General features: G+C 54.2%; 1 protein-coding gene across 1 annotated transcript in view; it reads right to left on the reverse strand.

The window, feature by feature from the left end:
• Positions 1–19,562, reverse strand: part of NEDD1 (NEDD1 gamma-tubulin ring complex targeting factor) — a 41,947-nt gene extending 22,385 nt beyond the window's left edge. Inside the window, exons 1-5 of the mRNA XM_048501559.1 lie at positions 19,286–19,562; positions 17,416–17,562; positions 16,746–16,840; positions 12,821–12,937; positions 11,198–11,338 (exon numbers count right to left, since the gene is read on the reverse strand). Coding sequence (XP_048357516.1) covers positions 11,198–11,338; positions 12,821–12,937; positions 16,746–16,840; positions 17,416–17,554 — 492 coding nt within the window. The 5' untranslated portion in view covers positions 17,555–17,562; positions 19,286–19,562. The remainder of the gene's footprint in view (positions 1–11,197; positions 11,339–12,820; positions 12,938–16,745; positions 16,841–17,415; positions 17,563–19,285) is intronic.
• Positions 19,563–19,898: the final 336 nt, after the last annotated feature.

Here is a 19,898-nt window from a genome sequence, read left to right on the forward strand (position 1 = left end):
GGGGGGGGGGGTGGGGGGGGGGGGGGGTGGGGGGGGGGGGGGGTGGGGGGGGGGGGGGGTGGGGGGGGGGGGGGGTGGGGGGGGGGGGGGGTGGGGGGGGGGGGGGGTGGGGGGGGGGGGGGGTGGGGGGGGGGGGGGGTGGGGGGGGGGGGGGGTGGGGGGGGGGGGGGGTGGGGGGGGGGGGGGGTGGGGGGGGGGGGGGGTGGGGGGGGGGGGGGGTGGGGGGGGGGGGGGGTGGGGGGGGGGGGGGGTGGGGGGGGGGGGGGGTGGGGGGGGGGGGGGGTGGGGGGGGGGGGGGGTGGGGGGGGGGGGGGGTGGGGGGGGGGGGGGGTGGGGGGGGGGGGGGGTGGGGGGGGGGGGGGGTGGGGGGGGGGGGGGGTGGGGGGGGGGGGGGGTGGGGGGGGGGGGGGGTGGGGGGGGGGGGGGGTGGGGGGGGGGGGGGGTGGGGGGGGGGGGGGGTGGGGGGGGGGGGGGGTGGGGGGGGGGGGGGGTGGGGGGGGGGGGGGGTGGGGGGGGGGGGGGGTGGGGGGGGGGGGGGGTGGGGGGGGGGGGGGGTGGGGGGGGGGGGGGGTGGGGGGGGGGGGGGGTGGGGGGGGGGGGGGGTGGGGGGGGGGGGGGGTGGGGGGGGGGGGGGGTGGGGGGGGGGGGGGGTGGGGGGGGGGGGGGGTGGGGGGGGGGGGGGGTGGGGGGGGGGGGGGGTGGGGGGGGGGGGGGGTGGGGGGGGGGGGGGGTGGGGGGGGGGGGGGGTGGGGGGGGGGGGGGGTGGGGGGGGGGGGGGGTGGGGGGGGGGGGGGGTGGGGGGGGGGGGGGGTGGGGGGGGGGGGGGGTGGGGGGGGGGGGGGGTGGGGGGGGGGGGGGGTGGGGGGGGGGGGGGGTGGGGGGGGGGGGGGGTGGGGGGGGGGGGGGGTGGGGGGGGGGGGGGGTGGGGGGGGGGGGGGGTGGGGGGGGGGGGGGGTGGGGGGGGGGGGGGGTGGGGGGGGGGGGGGGTGGGGGGGGGGGGGGGTGGGGGGGGGGGGGGGTGGGGGGGGGGGGGGGTGGGGGGGGGGGGGGGTGGGGGGGGGGGGGGGTGGGGGGGGGGGGGGGTGGGGGGGGGGGGGGGTGGGGGGGGGGGGGGGTGGGGGGGGGGGGGGGTGGGGGGGGGGGGGGGTGGGGGGGGGGGGGGGTGGGGGGGGGGGGGGGTGGGGGGGGGGGGGGGTGGGGGGGGGGGGGGGTGGGGGGGGGGGGGGGTGGGGGGGGGGGGGGGTGGGGGGGGGGGGGGGTGGGGGGGGGGGGGGGTGGGGGGGGGGGGGGGTGGGGGGGGGGGGGGGTGGGGGGGGGGGGGGGTGGGGGGGGGGGGGGGTGGGGGGGGGGGGGGGTGGGGGGGGGGGGGGGTGGGGGGGGGGGGGGGTGGGGGGGGGGGGGGGTGGGGGGGGGGGGGGGTGGGGGGGGGGGGGGGTGGGGGGGGGGGGGGGTGGGGGGGGGGGGGGGTGGGGGGGGGGGGGGGTGGGGGGGGGGGGGGGTGGGGGGGGGGGGGGGTGGGGGGGGGGGGGGGTGGGGGGGGGGGGGGGTGGGGGGGGGGGGGGGTGGGGGGGGGGGGGGGTGGGGGGGGGGGGGGGTGGGGGGGGGGGGGGGTGGGGGGGGGGGGGGGTGGGGGGGGGGGGGGGTGGGGGGGGGGGGGGGTGGGGGGGGGGGGGGGTGGGGGGGGGGGGGGGTGGGGGGGGGGGGGGGTGGGGGGGGGGGGGGGTGGGGGGGGGGGGGGGTGGGGGGGGGGGGGGGTGGGGGGGGGGGGGGGTGGGGGGGGGGGGGGGTGGGGGGGGGGGGGGGTGGGGGGGGGGGGGGGTGGGGGGGGGGGGGGGTGGGGGGGGGGGGGGGTGGGGGGGGGGGGGGGTGGGGGGGGGGGGGGGTGGGGGGGGGGGGGGGTGGGGGGGGGGGGGGGTGGGGGGGGGGGGGGGTGGGGGGGGGGGGGGGTGGGGGGGGGGGGGGGTGGGGGGGGGGGGGGGTGGGGGGGGGGGGGGGTGGGGGGGGGGGGGGGTGGGGGGGGGGGGGGGTGGGGGGGGGGGGGGGTGGGGGGGGGGGGGGGTGGGGGGGGGGGGGGGTGGGGGGGGGGGGGGGTGGGGGGGGGGGGGGGTGGGGGGGGGGGGGGGTGGGGGGGGGGGGGGGTGGGGGGGGGGGGGGGTGGGGGGGGGGGGGGGTGGGGGGGGGGGGGGGTGGGGGGGGGGGGGGGTGGGGGGGGGGGGGGGTGGGGGGGGGGGGGGGTGGGGGGGGGGGGGGGTGGGGGGGGGGGGGGGTGGGGGGGGGGGGGGGTGGGGGGGGGGGGGGGTGGGGGGGGGGGGGGGTGGGGGGGGGGGGGGGTGGGGGGGGGGGGGGGTGGGGGGGGGGGGGGGTGGGGGGGGGGGGGGGTGGGGGGGGGGGGGGGTGGGGGGGGGGGGGGGTGGGGGGGGGGGGGGGTGGGGGGGGGGGGGGGTGGGGGGGGGGGGGGGTGGGGGGGGGGGGGGGTGGGGGGGGGGGGGGGTGGGGGGGGGGGGGGGTGGGGGGGGGGGGGGGTGGGGGGGGGGGGGGGTGGGGGGGGGGGGGGGTGGGGGGGGGGGGGGGTGGGGGGGGGGGGGGGTGGGGGGGGGGGGGGGTGGGGGGGGGGGGGGGTGGGGGGGGGGGGGGGTGGGGGGGGGGGGGGGTGGGGGGGGGGGGGGGTGGGGGGGGGGGGGGGTGGGGGGGGGGGGGGGTGGGGGGGGGGGGGGGTGGGGGGGGGGGGGGGTGGGGGGGGGGGGGGGTGGGGGGGGGGGGGGGTGGGGGGGGGGGGGGGTGGGGGGGGGGGGGGGTGGGGGGGGGGGGGGGTGGGGGGGGGGGGGGGTGGGGGGGGGGGGGGGTGGGGGGGGGGGGGGGTGGGGGGGGGGGGGGGTGGGGGGGGGGGGGGGTGGGGGGGGGGGGGGGTGGGGGGGGGGGGGGGTGGGGGGGGGGGGGGGTGGGGGGGGGGGGGGGTGGGGGGGGGGGGGGGTGGGGGGGGGGGGGGGTGGGGGGGGGGGGGGGTGGGGGGGGGGGGGGGTGGGGGGGGGGGGGGGTGGGGGGGGGGGGGGGTGGGGGGGGGGGGGGGTGGGGGGGGGGGGGGGTGGGGGGGGGGGGGGGTGGGGGGGGGGGGGGGTGGGGGGGGGGGGGGGTGGGGGGGGGGGGGGGTGGGGGGGGGGGGGGGTGGGGGGGGGGGGGGGTGGGGGGGGGGGGGGGTGGGGGGGGGGGGGGGTGGGGGGGGGGGGGGGTGGGGGGGGGGGGGGGTGGGGGGGGGGGGGGGTGGGGGGGGGGGGGGGTGGGGGGGGGGGGGGGTGGGGGGGGGGGGGGGTGGGGGGGGGGGGGGGTGGGGGGGGGGGGGGGTGGGGGGGGGGGGGGGTGGGGGGGGGGGGGGGTGGGGGGGGGGGGGGGTGGGGGGGGGGGGGGGTGGGGGGGGGGGGGGGTGGGGGGGGGGGGGGGTGGGGGGGGGGGGGGGTGGGGGGGGGGGGGGGTGGGGGGGGGGGGGGGTGGGGGGGGGGGGGGGTGGGGGGGGGGGGGGGTGGGGGGGGGGGGGGGTGGGGGGGGGGGGGGGTGGGGGGGGGGGGGGGTGGGGGGGGGGGGGGGTGGGGGGGGGGGGGGGTGGGGGGGGGGGGGGGTGGGGGGGGGGGGGGGTGGGGGGGGGGGGGGGTGGGGGGGGGGGGGGGTGGGGGGGGGGGGGGGTGGGGGGGGGGGGGGGTGGGGGGGGGGGGGGGTGGGGGGGGGGGGGGGTGGGGGGGGGGGGGGGTGGGGGGGGGGGGGGGTGGGGGGGGGGGGGGGTGGGGGGGGGGGGGGGTGGGGGGGGGGGGGGGTGGGGGGGGGGGGGGGTGGGGGGGGGGGGGGGTGGGGGGGGGGGGGGGTGGGGGGGGGGGGGGGTGGGGGGGGGGGGGGGTGGGGGGGGGGGGGGGTGGGGGGGGGGGGGGGTGGGGGGGGGGGGGGGTGGGGGGGGGGGGGGGTGGGGGGGGGGGGGGGTGGGGGGGGGGGGGGGTGGGGGGGGGGGGGGGTGGGGGGGGGGGGGGGTGGGGGGGGGGGGGGGTGGGGGGGGGGGGGGGTGGGGGGGGGGGGGGGTGGGGGGGGGGGGGGGTGGGGGGGGGGGGGGGTGGGGGGGGGGGGGGGTGGGGGGGGGGGGGGGTGGGGGGGGGGGGGGGTGGGGGGGGGGGGGGGTGGGGGGGGGGGGGGGTGGGGGGGGGGGGGGGTGGGGGGGGGGGGGGGTGGGGGGGGGGGGGGGTGGGGGGGGGGGGGGGTGGGGGGGGGGGGGGGTGGGGGGGGGGGGGGGTGGGGGGGGGGGGGGGTGGGGGGGGGGGGGGGTGGGGGGGGGGGGGGGTGGGGGGGGGGGGGGGTGGGGGGGGGGGGGGGTGGGGGGGGGGGGGGGTGGGGGGGGGGGGGGGTGGGGGGGGGGGGGGGTGGGGGGGGGGGGGGGTGGGGGGGGGGGGGGGTGGGGGGGGGGGGGGGTGGGGGGGGGGGGGGGTGGGGGGGGGGGGGGGTGGGGGGGGGGGGGGGTGGGGGGGGGGGGGGGTGGGGGGGGGGGGGGGTGGGGGGGGGGGGGGGGGGGGGGGGGGGGGGGTGGGGGGGGGGGGGGGTGGGGGGGGGGGGGGGCTGGGGGGGGGGGGGGGGGGGTGTGGGGGGGGGGGGGGGGGGTGTGGGGGGGGGGGTGGGGGGGTTGGGGGGGGGGTGTGGGGGGGGGGGGGGGGGGGGGGGGGGTGGGGGGGGGGGGGAAGGGCGAGGGTGGGGTGGTGCGGGGGGGGGGGGGGGGGCTGCGGCGGGGGCGGGGTGGGGGGGGGGGGGGGTGGGGGGGGGGGGGGGGGGGGGGGGGGGGGGGGGGGGGGGGGGGGGGGTGGGTAGTTCCTGAACATCTGGAGAGCCGCAGGTTCCCTACCCCTGAGATAGATAGAAGATAAGCTGCAGAAGATGGTTCTGGGGAAATTCTAATCTTCCTCTGTCAATTGGCCAATGGAGTGCTGAAAGGTTCCATTGTGTTCCTATGTTATTTAACATCTAAATGAAATAGTTGGGAAAAGATCATTCAAAGACTTGGAAGAAAATGTCTATGCTGATTACTGAACGTCTCTCCTCTTTATCTAATGTTGACCTGTTTTGGCCTAAGCCCTAAACACCTAAGGGACTGGTTCTACCTACATGAACCTGCCTAAGTTCAGATATCATCTTGGAAGGAGCCTGGACTCTAAGAAACTGTTAGTGGAAACATGTGGGAGAGCTTTCTTGGTTGCTGTGGAACCCCCGCTCAGGAAGTGCTACTGAAGCAATAATTGTAGGCAGTCTAACATTCTCTGAAGATACTCTTCTAGAAGGTTTTTAAGGAAATTAGCTATGCCTGGGATTTTAGCTGTTTTCTTTCATTGACATTTTTTTACAGTTGGTGGTGGAAAGTGCTGTCAAGTTGTAGCCATAGGATCGCTGGGGTCCTGAAGGCAGCATGATTTGCACGAAGCACTCAGCTGAGAATCCCACCTATCTGCACGGCATAGCGGCTGCCTATTATCCACTCTAACAGTAGCTGCCTGGGGGATCCACCCATAATGGTGGAGGGAAGGATGTGGGGATTGAACGTTCCCTGCTCACCATAGTTCACACAGGCAAGCAGGAAACATTTGCAACCCAAGTTAGAGGGGAAAAGTAGCTAAATTAGAGATTTTCATTTTACCCAGGTTCTGGCCACTAAAACAGGTTAGAAGTTAGAGGGGGGGGAGTTCTGTGGGAACTCCTCCCCAAATGCTTTTAAAAGGGGCCTCAACCCGTTATTTGGCCCATGCACCCATGGTCTAAACAGATGACAGGAAATGAATTATAATCTTTTTATTAAAAGAACTATACCAAGTAAAAACCACATTTTTACACAAACTGCAGAACTAATGTGATGAGTCCTATTAAAGTGCTATTTCACCACAGGAGTATCTGGCCTCACATTAGATTTTATCACCATAGGTAAGCTGTAAACTGAAGATCATTAAGTGCAGCAAGTTTTAAGCCATGTGTTCAAAGAAATCATCTAATCTTTCCACAGAAGGATGGATGAAGTTATAAATAGGAAGATAAAGAGCACTCAAGACAAAAAAGTGAAGGAATTTTATTTATTTATTTTTATCCTGTTTTCCTCCTCAATGGGCCCTAAAACATCTTACATCATCCTCCTTTCCTCCATTTTATTCTCACAACAACCTGTGAGGTAGGTTAGACTGAGAGTTTGTGACTGGCCCAAAGTCACCCAGCATTTTCCATGGCAGAAGGAGGATTCAAACCTGGCCTTCCCAGATTGCAGCCTGACACTTTAATCACTACATCACACTGGAAACACAGACAATACCATTCAGTGTAGTCCAACTGGAGGTATTCCAGAACCTTATCACTGAAGCTCACCACCTACCACCTGCTTTCATTGCTATTGTCTTTAAATGATACCATATTGTTCATCAACAGCTGTCAGAGACTGTTTACCAAATAAGTCAAACACAAAGCTTAGCTTTGACAACTTTATTAGCTCTGCTGTAAGTGACTTTTCAAAAAGAGCAAACTGACTATTAAAAAGAATTTTGCATCAAATATGACTGACAGATGATAACAATGAGTCAAAGCACCACAGCTCTGAAACTGCAATTTTAGTTCTAATGAACACATGTTGTGTCTGTACAATGCTAAACATCTTGAGCCTACTGGAAAAATCTGTAAGAGAAAACCCAGCCATATTCGTTCAATTATAAGTAGCTTCACCAATGAAACTTTGGAAGGCAGTTTTCCTACTGTTGCTAACCATAATGTTAAAAATGGCTAGAGCTGAGTTCTGCCAGTTATTAAACTAATAAGAACTCTGCAATAATGCAAACAATAGGAATGCGGTCTCTTCTCTAAAGCCTGTGATTTCCTTAAACACTAATGAATGCTGAATTCAGATAACCAATTTTCCCACTGCACAATGGCTTTTTGTCATGATGGTGGTTATGATAATCCAGGGATGTAGGTATAGATTTTTATGGGGAGCATTCGGGGACAGGGCCACGCTCCCACCCGGCCCTGGGGGCGTGGCCATGCCTCCCCAAGCCCCGCCCCGGCCTCAGTGCTTATAAAAGCAGCTCTCCTAGGCCAGGGACCCCAAACTCCCCTGCCCTGCCCTCCCCCCCCCACCAACTGGGCTCCCAGCCAGCAGCCGGCAGCCCCTTCTGCCCTACCCTCAGGGCAGAGGCGTAGCTAGGGAAAATGGAGCCCGGTGCAAAATCTGAGTTTAGCCCCCTCCCCCCATGGGCAGCCGCTGTGATGCTGGAATCCACCCCCAAACAGCATCACTTTCAATGGTGTTCAAACAAGAGAACCCAAATTCTCCTTTTAAATCCACCTTAAAGGGAGAATCTAGAGTCCCCAGTTAAAACCAAATGTAAAGTGATGCTGTTTTGGGGTGGATTCTCCCCCACCCGGAACATAAGAACATAAGAACATAAGAACAAGCCAGCTGGATCAGACCAAAGTCCATCTAGTCCAGCTCTCTGCTACTCGCAGTGGCCCACCAGGTGCCTTTGGGAGCTCACATGTAGGATGTGAAAGCAATGGCCTTCTGCGGCTGTGTTGCTCCCGATCACCTGGTCTGTTAAGGCATTTGCAATCTCAGATTAAAGAGGATCAAGATTGGGAGCCATAGATCCACTTCTCCTCCATAAATCTGTCCAAGCCCCTTTTAAAGTTATCCAGGTTAGTGGCCATCACCACCTCCTGTGGCAGCATATTCCAAACACCAATCACACGTTGCGTGAAGAAGTGTTTCCTTTTATTAGTCCTAATTCTTCCCCCCAGCATTTTCAATGAATGCCCCCCTGGTTCTAATATTGTGAGAAAGAGAGAAAAATTTCTCTCTGTCAACATTTTCTACCCCATGCATAATTTTGTAGACTTCAATCATATCCCCCCTCAGTCAGCCTCCTCTCCAAACTAAAGAGTTTCTCCCAAACGCTGCAGCCTCTCCTCATAGGGAAGGTGCTCCAGTCCCTCAATCATCCTTGTTGCCCTTCTCTGCACTTTTTCTATCTCCCTACTATCCTTTTTGAGATAGCGGCGACCAGAACTGGACACAGTACTCCAAGCGCGGTCAGCATTCACTGCTTTTATATAAGGGCATGACAATCTTTTGCAGTTTTATTATCAATTCCTTTTCTAACGATCCCCAGCATAGAGTTTGCCTTTTTTCACAGCGCCAGCCATGCATTGAGTTGACATTCCCATGGAACTGGTCAACCAAGACGCCTAAGTCTCCTTTCCTGGTCTGTGACTGATAGCACTGACCCCTGTAGCGTGTATGTGAAGTTTGGATTTTTTTTGCCCCTATGTGCATCACTTTGCATTTTGCTACATTGAACTGCATTTGCCATTTCTGAGCCCACTCACTTGGAGCTCTTCGCAATCCTTTGTGGTTCTCACCACCCTACATAATTTGGTATCATCTGCAAACTTGGCCACCACGCTACCCACCCCTACTTCCAGGTCTTTTATGAATAGGTTAAACAGCACTGGTCCCAACACGGATCCTTGCAGCACACCACCCCCGACATCGCTCCATTGTGAGAACTTCCCATTTACACCCACTCTTTGTTTCCTGTTTCTCAACCAGTTTTGAATCCATAGGAGGACTTCCCCTCTTATTCCTTCATTGCTGAGTTTTCTCAACAGTCTCTGGTGAGAAACTTTGTCAAAAGCCTTTTGGAAATCCAAGTAGACACGCTCAATCGGTTCACCCCCGTCCACATGCCTGTTAACACCCTCAAAGAACTCTAGTAAGTTTTGTAAGACAGGATTACTCTGCAAAAGCCATGCTGACTCTTTTCTCAGCAGGTCTTGCTTTTTCTACATGTTTTATAATTTTGTCTTTAATGATAGATTCTAACACGGCTCTACCAGGAACAGATGTCAAACTGACTGGTCTGTAATTTCCTGGGTCCCCCCTAGATCCTTTCTTAAAGATTGGTGTGACATTGGCCATCTTCCAGTCTTCAGGGATGGAGCCTGATTTCAGGGATAAGTTGCATATTAAAGTGAGAAGATCAGCCATTTCATGCTTGAGCTCTTTAAGAACTCTTGGGTGAATGCAATCTGGGCCAGGGGATTTGGTAACATTTAGTTTATCAATGGCTGCCAGAACTTCTTCCTTGTCTACCACTATCTTCGCTAGTTCCTCGGATTCGCCTCCTAAGAAGCTTGGTTCAGGTGCAGGAATGTTCCTCACCTCCTCTTGGGTGAAGACAGATGCAAAGAATTCATTCAGCTTCTCTGCAATCTCCCTGCCATCTTTTAGCACACCCTTTGCTCCTTTGTCATCTAACGGGCCTACTGCTTCCCTTGCTGGCTTCCTGCTTTTGATGTACTTGAAGAACTGCATCACTTTGAAGAACAGCATCACTTTCAATGTTTAAACTGGGGACCTCAGATTCTCCCTTTAAATCCATGCTGAAGGGGGTGGATTTAAAATGAGAATCTGGGGAAATTTGGGGGGGGGTGCCTGCTGTCAGGGATGCAATTGTTAAGCTAGCAGCACCAAAATTTCAGGGTATCTTTAGAAGAATCTCCTAATGATACCACCCAGGTTTGGTGAAGTTTGATTCAGGGGGTCCAAAGTTATGGATCCTCAAAGGTGTAGCCCCCATCTTCTATTAGATCCCAATGGAAACAATGGGGGATGGGGCACCCTTTTTGGAGTCCATAACTTTGGACCCCCTGAACCAAACCTCACCAAACCTGGGTAGAATCATCAGGAGAGTCTCCCAAAAAGTCCCTGAAATTTTGGTGCCACTAGCCTAAAAACTGCACCCCCCCAAAACCAAAAAACTGAAGGCCAAAAAGCAAAAAACACTAAAAAATAGGGGGAAACCCATAAACGGAGGGACATGTAATGGGGGGGGTTGAACCTGAGAACCCCCCCTTACCTACATCTTTGTGATAATCACACCAATAAAGTGTACAGCTACAGAGGTAATCATGTGGGACCTCTTGATAAGACCTAAAGGACTTCCACTGGAAGACATTCTACACTGAGATAAAAGGAACTGCTTCCCTAGTACACTGCAAATGTGGATAAGATTCAGGGATAAGATGTTCCTTATGCATAAATTTACAATAGACTTCCTGAAATGCCACCCAAGTAAGGAAGATATTGATGGAACAGTTGAAAGAACACTGTCTAGCAATCACCTCTAAAGATACAATGATTACACAATATGAAAATTTTGCAAAAAAAAAGCCATGTTTTTTCTTTAGGTTTCTGGCTTCATCTCTGCTTTAACTCTGAGGACGCTAGCCTTACCTACAAATCTTTAGCCGACTTACAAACATCTGAATGGTGGGCTATGGTGGAAATAAAAATACTATTCTTGAGATTTTCATTAGAATTACTGGCCATGTCTCCAGCTAAAGAAATTCTCCAAATTTTAAAAAGGAGACTATTTGATTATGAACACCAATATTAAAACGGAAAGCTACCGTGTCCTGTTCCCCTTTATTCCTTGGACTCCCCCTTAGTATATGTCCGTGGTGGCGAACCTTTGGCAATCCAGATGTTATAGACTACAATTCCCATCAGCCCCTGCCAGCATGGCCAATTGGCTATGTTGGCAGGGGCTGATGCAAATTGTAGTCCATAACATCTGGAGTGCCAAAGGTTCGCCACCACTGGTTTAGATAGTGGGGCTAAATACCTTTACCAATTAACTTCTCTTAGTCATCATAGACCACTTCACTTGCAGGATGCAATGTGCTCCCCTCAGCAGTAATATCTAGGAGACATTTAAAAACTCCCTATCGAGAGAGATTATGTGCATGTGGTATGAAATGTGTTGACTCTGTTGGTCATATATTGCCATATGGCCCTTTTTTCAATACAATTATGACAGTGGTGTCCCCCATAATAGTTATTGGGAGGGTCTTTCTGATAAACAGAAAATTTTCTTTTTATTAAATAATACTTCTTGTGCCATAACTGAATTAATTGCCAAATTTCTGTTTATGTTACCAACTGGCATTTGTAAACGATATGGAATGTTGGATTGTACATTTGTATCTAAGTACTGTACCCTCTTGTTTGTATCCATTTATACCCTATTTTGTTATGCCAATAAAGGTTTATTAATTGACTGATTGACATTTTTTCTGGATGCTATAAAAGAAGAGATTTAAATGGCAATATGGAAAATGCATTAAAATGTTGCAGATTATATACCTGAGTGCTGCCATGTCCAAATGGAGTGCTGGATAAATTTGTAGTAAGACTATGCAGAATAATTTCACCACTCATGGATCCTGAAGCAATGTAGCAATCATTCCAATTAAACGTTACGCATGTTACTTCATCTCTGTGATCCTAAGAAATAAGAAAACAAAGGCAAATTTCAGTTTGGTACCTCATTTTAGAAAATTATATAACATAAAAACTCTTTAAAATCATCATGTCCTACGTTTTATACTCTACCAGGTTTGTAGTTCTAAAATACTTTGACTCTCCCAGGCACAGCTCAGTTTTACTTCCTCCAATCCTTCTTCCTAACAGCTTAGAGACACACGGAGTGGCAGCAACAGACAATGCTGATTTTGCATGACCTTTGTTACTTCACACATGGTCCAGGATTTCTTTCAAAGTCAACAAGTTCTTATTTAGCATTCTAACTAGTCCTATCTCTAAAAGTAAAAATTAAATGAATGATACCCATCACACATTAATAAAAAGGTACTGTTTTTCTCAACTGCACCGTTTTCCAAGTATGCTAATCCTATAATAGATAGCTTGTTCTATACTAGAAATTGTGGGCAGGAATATCTAGTATATTGAATAAAGCCTAGCTTATGCTGACAAGCAATTTTTTTACAGGGCAGAGCATTCAACCATGCAATGTCTTCCCTGCATTCTGAAGTGACACAGCCCTTGAAGATTATGAACATTCAGTTCATCCATTATGAACATTCAGTTCATCTATTAAGTACAAAAACTCATTCTTAACCAGCTGGCTTGAACTTCAGAGTCATCTAGTTCATAAATGTAAGAACTCCATAGCATACAAAGATGCTCGTTTAATACACCATACTTGGAATACCTACTGTCTCCAGTGTGTCACATACACAAAACTAGCCAGTGTTCTACATAATCCTAAATTTGAATATACCTAAAAACTTACAACATTCTCAGACAACAACAGTAACTTAAAAGGGAAGTTATATTATCACATGGCAATTATAAAGCTAGAAAGTTTAACATTAGCAATTCATGGTGGCATGGGATAAAGGAACTATCAAGAGGGAAAAAAGACTGGCAAAACCAGAAACAAGTAGGGAACTTGGCCATAATGGCATCTTGCTACTTCAATACTACTTTTTATGTTAGGCTTAGAGCCGTGGTGGCGAACCTATGGCACTCCAGATGTTCATGGACTACAATTCCCATCCTGTGCTAGCATGGCCAATTTCTCTCACAAAAGATATTACTGTGACTCAACTGTTACTTTCAGTGCTGTGCAACAATGTAACAATACACACCCCAACCAGCAGGGTTTGCCTAATCCACTAAGGGGAGAGCAATAATTCAGCGTATAGAAGGGGACAGATCAGTAGCTGGATAGTTTATCATCCACTTTTAGAGAGGTAGAGGGAAATGTTAAATTCCCCTACAAATTATAGTCTCAAAAGATCTTAGAATTCTCATTAAATAAAATAATCTCAAAGTTCTTTTTCAACACAAACGTCTTTTACATGAATTAAAGTGTCAGAATTGAAATTCAAGATAAAAGTTGAAAAATCAGAAGATTTGAGGTTAAATTTAAAATAAATATATAGACAACAGGAAATCAGTTACCTTAAGAGATCGATAAGGCTTTCGGTACTTTAAATCCCAGATATTAACAGAGCTATCAATGCCTCCACTTGCAATATACACTGAATTGGAACTCAGACTTACACATGTTTGTTTTGCCTGGTTACAGAAAAAAATTAAAACAAAATAATGCCAGTTATGGTAACACAGGGTTTTTAAAAAACAAATATAAACATGTTTCTACAGGCAAGGATTTCCACCCATGGAGTTCACTTTTTCCATCTCTCCATCAGTATGCAATTCTTCTCCATTCCATTCACTGGGGAGACAGAACCCTGAGGACTGGCATTTCAGGAAGCATTTCAGGAGTGGGGAAGTGGAATATTGATGCTCTATAGGCAAACATCTTTAAGACCACAAAATATTAATGAGATGCAATTAATGAGAGTTTTGCAGTCAGTTCCGAAGAAGTTTACAATAAACAATATTATTCTCCCAGTACCACCTGAAGCCAATGAGGCTACAGGATAGTGGAAGGTGGTAGGAAGAGGAAGCATTAGCGTTATATACTGTGTAATTTACAAATGGCATACACGAAGGTTAGAACTAGAAGTCATGAAGAGTGTGTGTGTTCGACTCATGGGGACCCTAATCTTTGAAAACTAACCAATGGAGTACAGTGTACAGACCAAAAAGCAAAGAGAATCCCCATACTCCTGGCTGCTAGAAAGAAAGCACTATGGCATAAACAGTGCAAATTAATGTCAACGTGCAGAACAACTAAACAGTAATGAAGTACTGCTCAGCAATAATTATGCAAGGATCACAGTGCTGCAGATAAGTCAAAGAGTCATTTTTCAAGAGTTATCTGGTAACAATCTGTCCAGTAACTCGTGGACCTGTATTCTCAAGGGAAATTCTTATGGTAGCTCTCCAAACAGTAAAATAAGTGAAGCGGTACACACACACATACATCCAAAAGAATCCAGAGTATTCAAAATGCGGCACCACGTTTTGGATTCTCTGGATTCTTTTAAATGTTTGCTTGTCTACTGCTTCACTTCTTTCATCAATTGGAGAACTATCGTAAGAATCTCCCTTGTGGGAAACACAAGTGTACAGAGTTACCTACACACTCGGAGATGAGCCCTAGGACCTCTACCAGGCAGACTGTTGACTCCTCTATCTGCAGCTTTGTGATCTTTGTACAGTTATTGCTGAGCAGTACTTTGTTACTGTTTCATTGTTTTGGACTTTGACACTCCAAAATGTCCTACCCTGTTTCCCCAAATATAAGACATCCCCTAAAAATAAGACATAGTAAAGGTTTTGCTGAAGCACAAAATATAAGGCATCCCCCGAAAGTAAGACATAGCAAAGTTTTTGTTTGGAAGCATGCCCGACGAACAGAACACAGAAAAATAAGACATCCCCTGAAAATAAGACGTAGCGCATCTTTGGGGGCAAAAATTAATATAAGACACTGTCTTATATTCGAGGAAACACGGTAACATTAATAGCCTTACTCAGGTCTTGAGAGCTGTGACTTCCTTGATTGAGTCAATCCCTCGTATGTTGGGTCTTTCTCTTTTATTACCTTTTACCTTTCCTATATTTACTGCCATTTCTGGAGACTCCTGTCTTCTCATTATGTGACCAAAAGATGACAGTGTCACTTTAGTCATTTCAGCTTCTAGGGATAGTTCAGGCCTGATTTGATCTAGAACCCCCTTATTTGTGCAAGGGGGGGGGCAGTTGGAGGTCTACAGAAGAAGAAGAGTTTGGATTTATACCCCTTTTCTCTTCTTTAAGGAGACTCAAAGGGGCTTCCAAACTCCTTTCCCTTCCTCTCCCCACAACACACACCTTGTCAGGCAGGAGGGGCTGAAATAGTTCCAAAAAACTGTGACTAGCCCAAGGTCACCCAGCAGGAATGTATAAGTGGGGAAACCAATCTGATTCACTAGACACTGCTCATGTGGAAGAATGGGGAATCAAACCAGGTTCTCCAGATTAGGGTCCACGTGCTCTTAACCTCTACACCATAAGGAATGTACTTTCTTCCAGACAGCTTTCTTCATTGCCCAGCTTTCACACAGATACATAATAATAAGGAATACTATGACATGAATTAACTTGATCTTGGTTGCCAGTGACACATCCTTACATGCAAGAATCTTTTCTAGCTCCTTTGTGACTGCTCTTCCTAGTCTCAATCTTTTAGTTTCAGTCTCCCTTTTGGCTGATGATGGAGCCAAGGAATAGAAAGTCTGCAACGCTTTCAATGTCTTCACTGTCCACCCTAAAACTGAGTAGCTATCCAGCAGTCATTACTTTTATCTTCTTGATGTTCAACTGTAGCTCTGCTTTGGCATTTTCTCCTTTAACTTTCAGCAGTAGCCATTTCAATTCTTTGCTGTTTTTGGCCAGTAATGAAATATCATCTGCATATCTCAAACTGTCAATGTTCCTCTCTTCAATTTTCACTCTGCCTTCATCTAAATCTAATCCAGCTTTCTTTATGATATGTTCTTCATGCGGACTGAAGAGATAGGGAAATAAAATTCACCCTTCTCTTACACCTTTGACAATTGGGAACCATTCTGTTTCTGCATATTCTGCCCTAACAGTAGCCTCTTTTCCAGAGTACAGCAGAACAATATGATGCTGTGGCACACCCATTTCCTTTAAAACGAGTAACAGCTTTTCATGGTCCACACAGTCAAAAGAGAACAAAATGAACAACTGATTGAACAATGCCTCTTCTATGAAGCTGAACTACTTATGTAAAATGTTGGCAAATGATATACTCAGAAATATGAGAATGACCCATTTTATTCCTGTCTGCAGTACACAGAAAGTATTCTGTTTATTCTTTAAATAAAAACAAATTATGTGTACAGCAAATAATCACAGAAGTCAGAGGATGTACCCCAAAGGCTTTTAATATATTGACTAACCACTTTTATGATAATTTCCAATATGCCTTTCTCCCAAATGGACTAAAGGTGTGTTACTGTATAAAATCATAACATGGAGCTTACTTTCCCTTTATTCCCCTGCACATTTTATGCCACTTCCAGAACCACAAAGATAAACAATCCTACACAAACTTTGTGACCAAGCTACTTTCAAATCAACTAAAGCTAGATAGTTTTGAGAAAGAATGTGATCATTGTGCATGACACAGACAAGATCATTAATAGCACACTGACTTGGTGAAGAATACTTGCAAAATTGTCAATTTAAGCTGTTTGTCAGAATGTTATATTGATCATTTGCAGTATTAGCTCACAAGCAATAGCAAATAATACACTGTAGTAAGCAAAAATTAATACCAAAAACCCCACAATATGGAGGCAAGAAAATTCCATTGTTCATCATGGGACTAATATTCAGCTTTACATCAAATAATCTCTTTGAGTTCCTTCAGATCAGGAACACTAATAGGTTAATTGTCCTTCACTGCTAATTAGTCTTGGGTACTTGTTAATTAAAAGTATTTCCAAGACAGATAACAAGCTAAATCACCGATAACAAGCTACATCACAGGTGCTATGCAAGTGTAAAACAAGCTCAATCTTTTTTATTCAGTGCCTCAACATGAATATCATTTAGAAAGCTTACGTTCAACCAGCTAAAGATAGCCTTCAGAAAGCTGCGCTTTTATGAACATGTTGCAACAAACAATAATTATTGCCAGCCTATGCTACCTTGCATATGTATATAGATGGTAGATGTGCTGGGTAACAATACCTTGTCAAAGCTATGTCAATCTTAAGCAATATTATGGAATATAGCTTTTTTTTCCAGTACATTGATCTCTTGATCCTAAATGGATTACTTGAAAAATTCTCTTTCAAAATCCCTGTGAGTTCTTTTTAGGTTCAGAATACCTAATAAAAAATTAAGCATTCACACAACAGAGAAAAATTACAGCCCCAAGAAAGACTTGTCTTTCACTTACCCCTTCTGCTAGTTCAAAGAGTGGGACAGGTTTACCTTTACAATTGGAAATCACTATTTTATCACCAAGAGCAGATGCAGTGACCAAAAAGTTATCTGGAAACAAGAATTATGGACCATAAAGGAACACTTTGCATAGTTGCTGGCAACAGGAAAAAAGAGCCCCTTTAACTATAATGTTTAGCATAGGTGGATCCTACACAGCATTATAACAGGTTACAGCTGTTATTTTTGAAAATGGGATGCCGATTTTCCGTTTTCTTTCTGCTCTTTTGCACGAAACCACTATTTCATTTTTACAATGCCAATGCACAGGCGCAAGCATCCTGGGGGGGGGGGGGGGGGGATTGCATGCTTCATGTTTGCATGTATCATGGTTTCAAAGCCCTAAGTTTTTTTTCCATGCTATAGAAATGGGGGGGGGGGTGTCCCTTCTTGGGCTTTTGGGGTTGTTACTTCTCTCTGTGATACACCTCTGAAGATGCCAGCCACAGATGCCGGAGAAACGTTAGGAACAAGATCTACCAGACCATGGCTACACAGTCCGGGAAACCCATAACAACCAATTGAATCCAGCCGTAAAAGCCTTCGACAAGGGCAGCTAAAGATTATCAAGTACCAAATAATACAAAAATACCACCACACAGATGACATGAAATAGCAAAGGATACTATTGCTGCCCCAGCACACAGAGCTAACTGGATATGAGGCAGTATGTGGACTGAACTGCTCCACTACAGTTATAGATGTGGAATCCCATATTTTAACATCATCATCTCCTGCTGAAGCAAAGCGGATGCCTTCCTGCATGGCTGCACCTGTAACCGGGGGGGGGGGGGGGGAATAGAGAGAAAAAGCTATTACGACTGTTCAGCTAGATACACATTATGCATTATTCTATGTGGCAAGGATTCTTTGTTATCGGTTATAAAGCTGGGAATGTAATTGCAATAAGCTATGGTAAAGATTTTTTAGATATCTGCAATAGGATGTCTCAATCTCAGCTGCCCTTTCCTGACCAAATCAGGCTAGTGGCGATTCACAACATAATTAAAATTACTTATTTACAGTTAGAACTTCAATATTACTTAATGCTAAAACTTTGAGAACTCTAACGGTGCCAAGCAAATCACATAGTGAGAATATTGGAGGGGAAACAAAGGGTAACACCAAAACTCTACACAGGGAAAGGAAAATTCATAATACATAGAAAGAAGGAAAGTAAAAGGAAGCGGGCAAAAGGACGGGAGAGGGAAAGCCAGTAAAATGGAAACTGTTGTAGCCCTCAACCATAGGCCTGGCAGAACATATATTATATTTGCAGTCATGTTTCACAGTTGCTGATGATAAATCATGAGCAACTGAGTTGCATACTAAGCTGCTGAGCACCCGTTATCTCAGTTATGATTATGAACATAACACATCTCCCATTAGTTTTAATTTTATGACAAAAATCAAGCTAAGATCAAAAGCATTTTACCACACTAGTTCTGTGATTGCATTTGATTGTGTACATTTCTGTGTGAACAAGAGTTAAAAACAAGTTACAATTTATGAGTGTGTTCTTGAGAAAACAATCCATAAGTAATCCATTTAGGATTCAGTAATGTGAAAAACAATAGAGGAAGAGCTATTACTTTAGGCCAGGTTTCAGAGGTACTGGTCAGCAGTAGAACAACTAAATTCAAGTGCAGCAGCACTTCTGAGATCAACAAGATTTTTCAGGCTTTGACTCTTGGCAGCTCATACCCTGAAAATCCCTTCAATGGGAGACCATGGTAAGAATGGGATTCACATAACAGTGTGCCAATGTTTCGTTCAAAAGCAGTATTGTTTTACAAAGTTTTCATTGTAGAATCTACTAAACAATCTTGACACGGTACAGGGACAGCTTTGAAACGTGAACATGTTATTTTCTCCCACCAGAAACAGCAGTGAAACTAAAACAGTGGTGGTGAACCTTTGGCACTCCAGATGTTATGGACTACAATTCCCATCAGCCCCTGCTGATGGCCATGCTGGCAGGGGCTGTTAGGAATTGTAGTCCATAACATCTGGAGTGCCAAAGGTTCGCCACCACGGAACTAAAACATGTGCCCCTTCACGCTGAAAACGACTTCTACACCACAGTGATAAGCAATTTTCATATTATCGAAGGGGGCAGAGGCAAGAGAAGGACCTGGTCTACTTTCTTACACGATCAGGATCCAACCTGCTGAAGGTAAGCTGTTAAGTAAAAAAAAAAAATATCGGGTGGGGAAAGCTTGAATTACTTATCAACATGGACCATCTTGCTTCTATTAATCTCCATAAAGAGAGTGCCCTACTCGGGACAGGCCAGAAGCCGAGAAAGGCAACCCAGGTGGCCAGGGCTGTCAATGCAGACCCTCAGCACTCAAGGGCCACGCCCCCTCAAGGCAAGGTGCACAACCCTACCAGTAGGAGGGGAATCGCCTCACAGCAGCAATGGGGCAAGTGACCAGCAGACAGGTGACGCGCGAGGCCCCCAACCGACAGACACCGCCCCCGGTCCTCGCTCACCTTCCCGATTGGCCGGCGACCCCGGGATGGGGTCCTCTTTAACCAGCCATACTCATCCCTCCGGTCAATAAAGCACACACGCACATACACACACCCCACAACACTTTTAAAGCGCGTCTCTTCCCTCCGCCCCAAAGCAGCACCAACTTCTCCGGGAGGATTTTCCGCGCTTGTTCTAAGTTAGCTACCCATCCCAACAGCCATCTCGAGAAACCCTCACAGTACGGCGTCCGAGAAAGAGCAAAAAAGGGCAAAGCGCGCTCGATTTCTCCTTCAAGAGTTGAAAGGGGGAGGAGTTTTTATTTAAAACCGACGGTTTGTATCACGTGTCCGTCTTCTCCACCGGGAAAGGGGGACGGAAAGGGAAGGCTGGAATGCTCCTCTCCTCTTTCAGTGGGAGGACTTCTCTTTAAGTTGGAAGAGCTGTGATTTGCGGTCGCTTCCGTTCCCCGTTTAGAGACATTCCCTGGCTGGGCTCAGATGCGCACCCTTTTGCTTACTCCACTTTGCAGCAATGGCCAATGGAGGCGGAGGTGGCGCGATTCATACGGCTCGGAAGTAGGGACTGGGCTGTTAAGTGTAGACTCCCCTGCAGGTTGTGTCCCAAGTATGT

This window comes from Sphaerodactylus townsendi, linkage group LG06 (genome assembly GCF_021028975.2).
Source record: "Sphaerodactylus townsendi isolate TG3544 linkage group LG06, MPM_Stown_v2.3, whole genome shotgun sequence".
Classification (NCBI taxonomy): domain Eukaryota; kingdom Metazoa; phylum Chordata; class Lepidosauria; order Squamata; family Sphaerodactylidae; genus Sphaerodactylus; species Sphaerodactylus townsendi.